Consider the following 10,252-nt stretch of genomic DNA (forward strand, 5'->3'; position numbering starts at 1 on the left):
TTTCTTCTTTCTCGTGGTTTCTCCCATTGGTTCTAATTCTTCTTTACAACATGACTAACGTGAAAATAGGTTCAATACGAATGTATATGGAAAGCCTATTATCAGACTGCACACCAGGTCAGAAGGGAGAGATGAGGAGAAAATCTGGAACTCAAAATCTCATGGAAGTGAATGTTGAAAACTAAAAATAAATAAAAAATTATCATTGTCACTGGCAACTGAAAGAAATTTTCCACTTCTTGCTTTTAGTTCAGGGCCACAGACTGGCAAAGCAGAAAGCCACCACAAATCTCTCCTCCAGTAGGGAGAAGACACCCAGCCACCCCTTTGTGCACATGGGAGGTTGACAAAGGTCTCACACACACATATGGTGCACATGATTTTGGATTTTTTCAATGTACTGATCAGTTATGTTGACTTTTTCCTCTCTAAAAAGTACTTGTCATATGGCTGTCCGTCTGGGAGAGGGACATATACAGGCAATGCTATCGTGATGTAAGAAAAAGAAAATATCAATAAAAAACTTATTAAAAAACACGAAATCTTTCTTCCTTTGTTACCTGCCCTGGAGGGGAACCTGGGAGGGTTAGTTTCATGACTCATCAGATGTCTGGCCTCATTTCAAGTCACAGATCTTGCCTACCCCACTCCCTTCCAATTATACACATCTATTTTCCTTGTGCTCCACTCTACGACCTTTTACTGCAATGTTTACTGGATGTTAAGAAATAAAGGTCTTAGTTGGTTGTGGCTTGTAAAGAGATTTTAATATTTCTATCTTCGATGATAAGCTGCTTGGTACCTTTGCATCTACTCTTCCTTCCACATGAAATGTTCTTTCTAACTTCTCTCTCGGTTTGTCAAAATTTTACCTATCTTTCCAGGCCTATCTTCCTCCATAAAGCCTTCTTTGGAGGTAGTCCTCTGCCCATACAACTCATGCTGGACTAGCTTATATGACCTTATTTGATCCTCACAACAATATAGATGTAGACTGTACAAACTTCATTTTACTGATTAAGAAATTAAGTAAAGTTCAGGAACTTGTTCAGAGATACAGGCTAGTTAATGGCAGAGCTGAGATTCCAACCCAGGCCTTCTAACTCCAAGTTTGGAGTTATCTGAGGGCAGGAACCAGGTCTTATACTTCTTTCACACCTCCTAAAATGCTAAGAACATAGTAAGTACCAAAAATCTGTCAACTGCCAAAGGGTTTACAAGGCCAAATTTACTCCCTATCTGGTCAGGTTAGTATCATAGAGAAATAACCGTGGCCATAGAGTGCACCTCCAGATTAAGCCAATCATCTCACAAGAAGAACACTTGCCTGGTCAGCCCTGGTCTAGGTGAGGGCCTATGACTAGATTAGGGCAACTAGAACAAATGGCTCCAAGTCCATTTCTCAACGATTGTGAATCAGGAACAGCATTCTAAAATTCCTTTTAAACAGTAAGTTTCGAGAACAAAGGGGTGATAACCTTGTCTACGTCTCTTAGCGTAGTGTTATTAGTGTTACATACAAAAAGATGTTTACTAAAACCGTAATGGGGGACAATCAGGAGTAGAGGGAAGACAGAAATGGTGGTTGCTCCTTACTGTCTGTTTGAAGCCTACAGCCGTGTGCTGGGGGGCCTTGCGCAGAGCGTTGGTCATCGTTCTTCGGGCCTCCGAGTATTCCAGCTGGATGGCTTTGATTCGCCCTGCACGCCCAGGGAAAAAAGGAGGGACAGCATGAACTACTTAAAAAGTACCATTCCAACCCCTCCTCTGATCCAGAGCCTCTATGCCCCTAATTGAGCTGTCCCCTCCCATATCCACATTATGGACCTCCCCTGGGGAATGTCTACTCTCCAGGCAGAGCAATGAGGCATATCCCACAGTTTCTTCTGGAGGGTAGGTAAGGGTCCCCTCGCTCACCTGTGTAGTAGAGGTACCTTGCCCACTCGTTGTTGTTGGCTTGCTCAGGGAACACAGACTTGGACACCAATTTCTCAGCCTGGTCATACAGGCTGTAATGCAGGTAATTTCGCAACAGAAGGTTAAGCAGAGTAGCCTGGCCATCTGCATCATGCCTAAGGGTGGCCGTCCGTAACCTGGCATGTAGGAAGCTGCAAGGAGAGCGTTTGTGAGTGCTGACAAGACCAATCCCTCTAACTACTCGTTACTCTTGCCCCCTTAGCACAGTTACACATAGTTTATACCTCCTCATATGTCTCTTAATTGTCACCAAGCACCCTTCAAATAAAACTGAAAAGTAGAGGTTATGTTTCCTTTGGTATCTGACAGCCTTCCCCCACCAACACAGGGTTCTATCCAGAAATAACAAAAAGTCTGTGTCTCAATAATCACAGTGGACTAAGAGGCAGGCAGCATGGCACAGTCTAGACAGTAGTGGGCACGGAGTTGGGCAGATTTGGGTTCACATTCCAAATCCAACTCCTGCCTTTCCTAGGCCCCTAAGTCACAGGCCAGTGTTCTGCCTTAGTACAGTTCCCAAAGTTGTAGATCACACATTAATGGCCCAACCCTTAATTGCTCACAGCCTGGCCAGAGGTCCCCTTACCTGCGTACCACATCCAGCTTGTCTAAGAACTCATAGACACGGGCGTGGTAATAATAACACTTTGCTGCGACCAGGTCCAGGGCTCGGCGGTTCTGCGTACTTATTTTCTGCATGAGATCATCGGAAACTCTTTGCGCCTAGAAAGGGAATAAAAAGAAGTGTGAGCATATGAGAGTGTGCGAGAGAGAGAGAGAGAGAGAGAGAGAGAGAGAGAGAGAGAGTGAGTGTGTGTGTGGTGTAATCTGGTGTACATAACACAGAAGACTGAACTAAGCGTCTACAGCTTCCCCTGTGCAAGAACCTGGCTGTTACTCTCTTGTTCATGTGCTCTAGAAGGGTGACAGGACTGTTTGCTTGTGGCTGGAAGAATCTAGTGGTACCTTGAACAGAGTGACCCTCACTAACTCTGCCTCCCTCAAGAAGCAGGGGATGACCGATGACTGCCTGTCCAATGACATTACCATCTATCTATTCAGGATGGCAATGAGAGGTCCTCCCTTGGTGGAAAGTTAAGGGAATAACAACATTGGAGGATCAGTAAATTGTAAAGTAAAAAACAGTTCTTAATGACCCAATGGTCAGAAACTAGACCCAGTTTTTCCAATCATTTTACATATAGTTTGTTCCAAAATCTCTTTTGCCAGTATAGTTCATACAGCAATGCTTGTTGGGACACGTTCACCACCACCACTTTCCTCTGCTTAATACCTCTTTGAAGCGCTTGCTGTTCATCAGGTAGATGACCATGAGGAGTTGGAGATATGCCTCCACTTCAGGTAAAAGAGGGGCTGAGGCAGCTTTTCCTGTCCTGGGACGGAACTGTAAATCTGCTTCTGTATCCATGGGCTAGAAGAGACCAGAGCCACTTAGGAAGTACCCCAATTAAAAGTGCTTACAATGTGCTCAACACTATTAGTTCAGACATATAAGACATATTTCTAAGTCTCAAAAGCTTACAATTTGGCAGGAGAAACAAAAATACCATGTACAAAAGGATATGAGAGAGGTTACAATTAACTTAAATTACGTGAGATAGACAAGAAAATAAAATATCTGGACCTTCTGAAGTCATAAGGCAACAGCATTTGTTTCAAGAGGAAAAACGGAAATGGTAAATTGCCTTTTTGGGTGGGGAGGTAGGATGGGGAGAATAGGTTTCCCTATCTCGTCCAGGCTAGAAGTGCGATAGACCCTATCCCACTGCTGATTAGTAAAGGATTTGACCTGCTTTTCTCTGACTTGGGCCTTTTGCTCCTCCTCAGACAAACCCACTTCGAGGGGGCTCACCATATTGGTGCTGATCTTAATGTGGACACCTGTCTTGGTCTACTGCAACTCAGAACTACTAGGTTCAAGTGATCTACCAGCCCTGGCCTCCCTAGAATGAGGGATACAGGTGTGTACCACCATGCCCAGTTTATATGCTACTCACAGATCTAAGTCACTATGTTGCTTCAAGACCATAAATATGTATTACTTACAACTTAGTTTGTTAAAAAAATTCCCATTTGACATATTTAGAGATGTTAAGACTCATTAAAATGTGAGGAAATTGCTTTTTTACCCTTCTTTTCGGTTTTTCTGGGAAAAAAAAAAGTCCTGTTCTTCCATTAGTGTATCACTGCATCTCCTAGGCTTTCACATCTAGTGCTGACTATGAATATCAAAGGCTTTTAGAAGCAGGAGATCACTAAGTACTTGGAATGGAAGTCTAGGACTTGGGCTAGGCCTTGAAGGATAGGTTAAGATGTGGGTAGGAGAAAGGAAGAAGGGAGAGCTTTGGGTGTTTGGGGGGCCTAAAACATAAACAGAGATAAGAAGTAAGAACTAGCATGACACATTCATGGTACAGTAAGATAACCCTACTCATACAAGAAGTATAAACTGGGGAATAGAAGGATTCCCTGCCTTTTCTGGCCAGGGAAAGGTGACTGTAAGGCTACAAGGCGGCTTGTTTCCTTGGCTAACTGAAGGTGTTACTGAAAATTAACTTCCCAAGCAGAACTTTCTTGATTACTTCTTCACACTGTATATTCAGGACAACAAGGGTCTTATGGGCTAGGTAAAATCAAATACGAGAGAATATGGATGTTAAACTGGTCAAGGGGATCTGCGTGGAAGAAAGTCTGCCTAATATACACTCCTTATGATGGTCTGACCCACTCACCTCTTCCAAGAAGGCGAGTAAGAAATCACGGGTGGCATTACAGGAGGTGAAAAAGCCAAGAACAGCCTTGTAGAGAACATAGGGGTTGAGACGACGTGAAGTGGAAGGTAGCATCCGAAGGGCCCTCAGTACAAAGCGAGGTTCCTTGCCTGACACAGCCTTTTCCAGCTGCTTCACATGCTCCTTGATGTCTGTGGAGGACCAGAGGATTAAAGATACCGCTTTACTCCCCTACTCTAACTTCCAGCTTGCCCTTCTGCCAAAGCACTAATCAGTACTTTAGGCTCCTAGAAAAGTTACATAGGGAACTTTCTTTTACAGAAGGGGTTAGCAACCTTGTTAGCCCTAAATTCAACTACTAGGGTTGTAGAGTGTTTATGAATATCTTGTTTGCAGTTCTAAAGCACAGCCAGAAAACAAGGAAAAAATGAAGATGGGACAACAAAGGGAGTAAAGAAAGGAAGGGGGCAGAGGAGTAAAAAATGAAAGATTCATTTGACAGGGAGTAATAATGCCAACAATAATCAATCAGTGGTACTTCTGCTCTGGAGATTGTCTTTAATATCTTAAACAGAATTTCAAAGAGCATAAACATACATATGACAAACAACCTGGTACAGTCCTGCCTCTGACAGATACTCAATATGTGACCGGGGGAAGTCACTTAATCTATCATATCAGGTCTGAAAGCAACTCTTTAGGACTCTAAGTTATAGAGAAGTTGGTTTGAACTTGTTAAATTAAGTTTCCCACATCTATGAAATCACAGATTCAATTTTAAAAACAGCATCATCAGAAAGAAATGTCTGACTTTGTAATGGTTAGAAGAGCTCAAAATTTCCACCACGATAAATGTACCAACTGTAAGCACAGATGCACCAATACCAATGTTTCTGGGAGACCTAAGGGGTTCACTAATAGTTGGAAAGGAGATTATTGGCTCTCAAACTTTTTGGTCTCTTACTTTCTTGAAAACCACTGAAGATCCCCCTCAAAAAGCTTTTGTTTACCTGCTTTATATCTATTGATATTCACCATATTAGAAATGTTAAAGTCTTTCTACTATTATAGAAAAAGTTTGATTGGTATGGTAGGAAGAGATTCCCAGTCCCCTTTTCTGACCAGGGAAAGGTGGTTTTAATACTGAATGAAGGCAGTTTACATTGGTTCAATACAAAGATAACCCAAACACCTGTGGGACACATGTGAAATGATTTCCTAAAAAAGTGACATCTAAGAAACTGTGAAGATTACAGACAGTATTCCCTGCTATTAAGGCATTTACACAAAATGGCTTTCTTCTACGAGGACAAGGCAAGTAGGGGTAGACAACCCAAGAACTCGGAAGGTCTTGGGAGGAAAAAGAACAAGGTAGCAAGGAAGGAGGTGGGGGCAGTACCCGCCCCCCAGCCAAGGAGAAGACCCACATGGATGTATGGGTCCGTGTATGTGCCAGTAGAGACTGGGAGATCTGATGCCAGGAAGGGCTTGGAGCAAAAGAAACAAGGAAGTGGGAATGTGGAGCACAGCCCATACGAGACAGCCTGCCCAAAGCCATCCCGACAAGAAGCAGCACGGTGGGGTCTGGCCGCCGAGCATGCATGCATGCAGGGGTCCCCGCCAGATGTCACCTCCACGTCGGGCCGGCCTCGGGGCGGGGGCAGCAGAGCGACCCCTGGAGATGCGGGCACGGGTTGGGAGGGGGGTCTGGAGTTAATCCCGGGGTGGGGTTGGAGAACGGGCGCGGGGACCTCCGGTGGCTGGGGGAGGGGCCCTGTCCCGACTCAGCCCTCCCCTGCTCCCTCACCCCCATCCCTCCGCAACAGGCGCGGCCCGGACCCCGACCCGGACCCTCACCCTCCAAGGTGACTGTGTCCAGCTCCCGCTGGGAGCGCTCTGCCAAGGCCACTTTGCCCTCGCCTTCCCCGGCTGCTCCGCCGGCCGCCGCCGCCGCCGCCGCCTCCTCCTTCATCTCCACATCCAGGGGGGCGGCCGGGGGTGGCGGTGGCGGCGGAGGCGGCGGCGGCTCTTGCTCTCCCCCGCCCGGCGGCTGCTTCGCCTTGTCGGCGCCGCGGCGCCGCGCTGAGCCCTCTTGCTTCATGGCGCCCAGAGTCCCGGGGCGCGGCCTAGTCTGGGGGGCCGGAGCCGGGGCCTCTCGTGAGCGCTCGCGCCGGGGACCGGGGGCGCCGGACGGGGTCTGTGCGCGCGCGCGGGCTCGCGTCCTGGCGCACGATGACGGAGCAGCTGCAAACCCTTCCCCGGCGTTGGGGCTTCTGGGACATGCCCAGGCCTTGGGGGCCGATAGCCGAGTAGGAACAGGGGGAAGAAATCAAGCACCGAGCTTCAGGCCTGAGGCTGACGTAACGAGAGAGGGGTGGAGGATCGGGGAGGAGCCAATCTGCGGCTTCCCGCCCTGCTCCGCCCTGCCGGCCGCTCTGGGTTGGTTTGTTTATTTTGTTTTCATTTTCCTCTTGAATGTACTCTCCTGCGCTTGTCCACCAGGGGTCACCGTAGGCTAAAACTGAGACTCCTCGGCTCCCCTGCTCTTCGCTCTTCTCACTCGTCAAATTAGGCATGGCCAATCCTAGCGCTCATCTCCAAGACATCATGAGTTGCTAGGCAGGTTTTTCACGCGAGCACCGGGAGTCTGAGGTGCGCTTGCGTGTGGGCGAAATCCCGGTGGAAAGGAGTGGAAGACGCGGGGAGAAGGCGAGGAGGAGGGAAAGAAACACAAGCCGGGGCGACGGAGCTGGGTGGGAAGAGTTCCGTGGGAATGGGGTCACGGAATGGGGGGAGGGGAGGCCCCCCACGTTGTTTTGAAGAGGCCGCAGGTCGTGGGTTTGGGAGACCCCAAAATGGCAGGGGGTCACGGGCGAGGGCCCAGAGGTGGGGCCCTCACAGGACCCCAAGGAACCAAGGCTGGAAGGGCACTCGGGTGCCCCAGGAGGGTCGACCTCCCCTTTTTACCTGGGGGGAAACTGAGGCTTGGAGAAAGGAAGGGATTTGTTATAGGGCACACACATGGAGTCCGTGCTAGGGCTTGGGTTTGACCCCAGGTCCCTCCTGACCTCCAGTTTCAGGGCTTTTCTCATTATCTCTATCTGGAGGACAGGTTAAGATTAATTGGATTTAAAGCTAGCTGGAAGGGACTTTACAGAGATTGTTTAGTCCAGGGATTTTTTTTTTTTTTTAGGCAATTTGGGGTTAAGTGACTTTCCCAGGGTCACACAGCTAGTAAGTGTCAAGTGTTTGGTCTGAGGCTGGATTTGAATTCAGGTCCTCCTGACTTCAGGGCCGGCCCTCTTATCCACTCACCACCTAGCAGCCCCAGTCCAGGGATTTTTAACACGGAGTCTGGAGATAGATTTCAGAGGAGAGTTTGTGAACTTGGATGGGGAAAATATACATCTTTATTTTAAGTTTTTTATATCTTATGTAATCAGTATTTTTATTATAAAATATCACATTGACATACTATATTGATTATTAGTATATATAATAATTGTGCTGATTATATTATAATACATTGATTATAATGTTATATGTTTATAATATATGCTATAATAGAATATATTAATTATAATATGTAATTAAACAGTTATAATTAGAACTTGAAATTTAGCAATTCCTTTAATTATGAATGTAGGTAACAAACCTGAGGAGTCCACCAGGTTCCTAAAAGGGTTCACATCGCAAAAAGGTTAATCCCTGGTCTATTCCAACTCTTATTTTGCAGAGGAAGAAAACAGGGCTGAGGAAATGAAGTAACTGCTGGTTCATTCCAAATCCAGTGTTCTTTCTGTTGTATCAATATGTTCACCTTCACCCCTGCTCCCCATCACCAAAAATCCCTCACCGGAAAGTCCCCTGAGTCTGTTTATTTCAGAGTCCTAGCAGAGGAAGCTTCTGATTTATGGTATTACTGTGTGTATGTGTGTGCGTATATAACCTCTGGCCCAGTGCTCCACAACTACCGGGCTCCTATGAACCAAATCCAGTCTTGGGAGTCTTACTGTCCTTGTCTCATACTTTGTATCCATACTCCAGGGGAAATCCCAAAAACAAAGCTTAGGTACAGCTTGTGTCTAGGTCTTCTCAAATCTGTCTATCAGGTTCCCAGACTCCTTCATAGGCACTCAAGCTACTAAAAGCACATTGAGCATGGACAGCTAGCCATTTCATTCCGCACAAAATGGGTAAGATGAAAAAGACAGGAGCCCAAGAACAAACTCAGAAACATAAAGCACTCAAATAACCCATTAGACTCCCTGTGATACTGACCTCACTTCCTGGTCACCTGAATACAATTGAGGAGCTCCAGACATTGTCCTTGATGTTTGGTTGGTGGAAAACGAGATGGGCAACTCAGGCAAAGGGAGTTTTGCTCAGCTGAATCAACCCCAAGATTTCCTCAATGCCTGTACTTGTTTTTAATCCAGCTGCTAAGGATAAGTCAATCTTTTCCTAATTTTTGATGACTTAAGAGTCTCATTTTGTTCCAGTATCCCACATAGACTACCAGGGGACTGGTGTGAGTCCAGGTTCAGCCCCAAACACTCTGCTTGTGAGATAAGCACACTTTGGAAGCTACTGAACAAGCAGGAAACCTGTACTGTCTGAACAACTCATGGGATCTGGGCAGGTTGGGAAGGTCCAAATCTGGTCCTCCCATGTGTTAGTCCTTCAGCTTCAGGGTTCCTTCTGTTGTTTTTTAATAAGCATTTATTAAGCTCCTACAATGTACCAGGCACTGTGCTTTACAAATATCTCCTTTGATCCTCACAACAATCCTGTGAGGTGGGGACTATTGTTATCCCCATTTTACAGTTTTGGAAACTGAGGCAGGAAGAGGTTAAGTGATTTGCCCAGAGTCACACAGCTAATAAGTATCTGAGGCTGGATTTGAATTCAGGTCTTCCTGACTGCAGGCGCAGTGATGTATCTGCTGTTCCACCAAGCTTTGGTGATCCTCTTCTCCAAAAGGTTTGCTTTTGGAAAAAAATCTCTGCTTAGGAGACCCATGCAGTAATTCTTGAACCTAGGAACTCTTGAACTTCAGATCATCCACAAGTCAACACACAAACGCTAGGAAACTAACAAATATTTGGGGAAGTAATACATAGAAAAGACCAAAATATACAGAGTAAACAGGAAACAATGGGGAAGGAGAGGAGAGGCACTAACAACTGGAAGGGATCAGCAAAGGCCTCTTGAGGGAAGTAGCCCTTGAGTTGAGTTTAGAAGGAAGCTAAGGATCCTAAGAAGGGGTAGAGGAGGGAGTGCTTTGCAGGCATGCGGTATAGTTTGGACATAGGCACAAACACGGAAGATTGCTGTGCAGGAGGAATCACAAGGAAACTAATTTGGCTGGATTGTAGAGTGTGTTTACTATGCCTGGAAAGGTATCTGGAGCTGAAGAGGTTTACCTACAATTCCCAGAAAAACCTTAAAACTTTTAGATTCCTTGTAGACTCACTCATCTCTCTTTGACAAAAAGAACCTGACTTTAGTTTTGTTTACCT

At 46.1% G+C, this 10,252-nt stretch overlaps 1 protein-coding gene across 1 annotated transcript in view; it reads right to left on the reverse strand.

Moving 5' to 3' along the window:
• PSMD3 (proteasome 26S subunit, non-ATPase 3) overlaps positions 1-6,846 on the reverse strand; it is a 10,748-nt gene extending 3,902 nt beyond the window's left edge. The window contains exons 1-6 of the mRNA XM_027873279.1: positions 6,588-6,846; positions 4,731-4,921; positions 3,272-3,409; positions 2,564-2,700; positions 1,918-2,108; positions 1,597-1,700 (exon numbers count right to left, since the gene is read on the reverse strand). Of these exons, the coding sequence (XP_027729080.1) occupies positions 1,597-1,700; positions 1,918-2,108; positions 2,564-2,700; positions 3,272-3,409; positions 4,731-4,921; positions 6,588-6,831 (1,005 nt within the window). The 5' untranslated portion in view covers positions 6,832-6,846. The remainder of the gene's footprint in view (positions 1-1,596; positions 1,701-1,917; positions 2,109-2,563; positions 2,701-3,271; positions 3,410-4,730; positions 4,922-6,587) is intronic.
• Positions 6,847-10,252: the final 3,406 nt, after the last annotated feature.

The sequence above is a fragment of the Vombatus ursinus genome, unplaced genomic scaffold, assembly GCF_900497805.2.
Source record: "Vombatus ursinus unplaced genomic scaffold, bare-nosed wombat genome assembly UNPS02014801.1, whole genome shotgun sequence".
NCBI classification, from domain to species: domain Eukaryota; kingdom Metazoa; phylum Chordata; class Mammalia; order Diprotodontia; family Vombatidae; genus Vombatus; species Vombatus ursinus.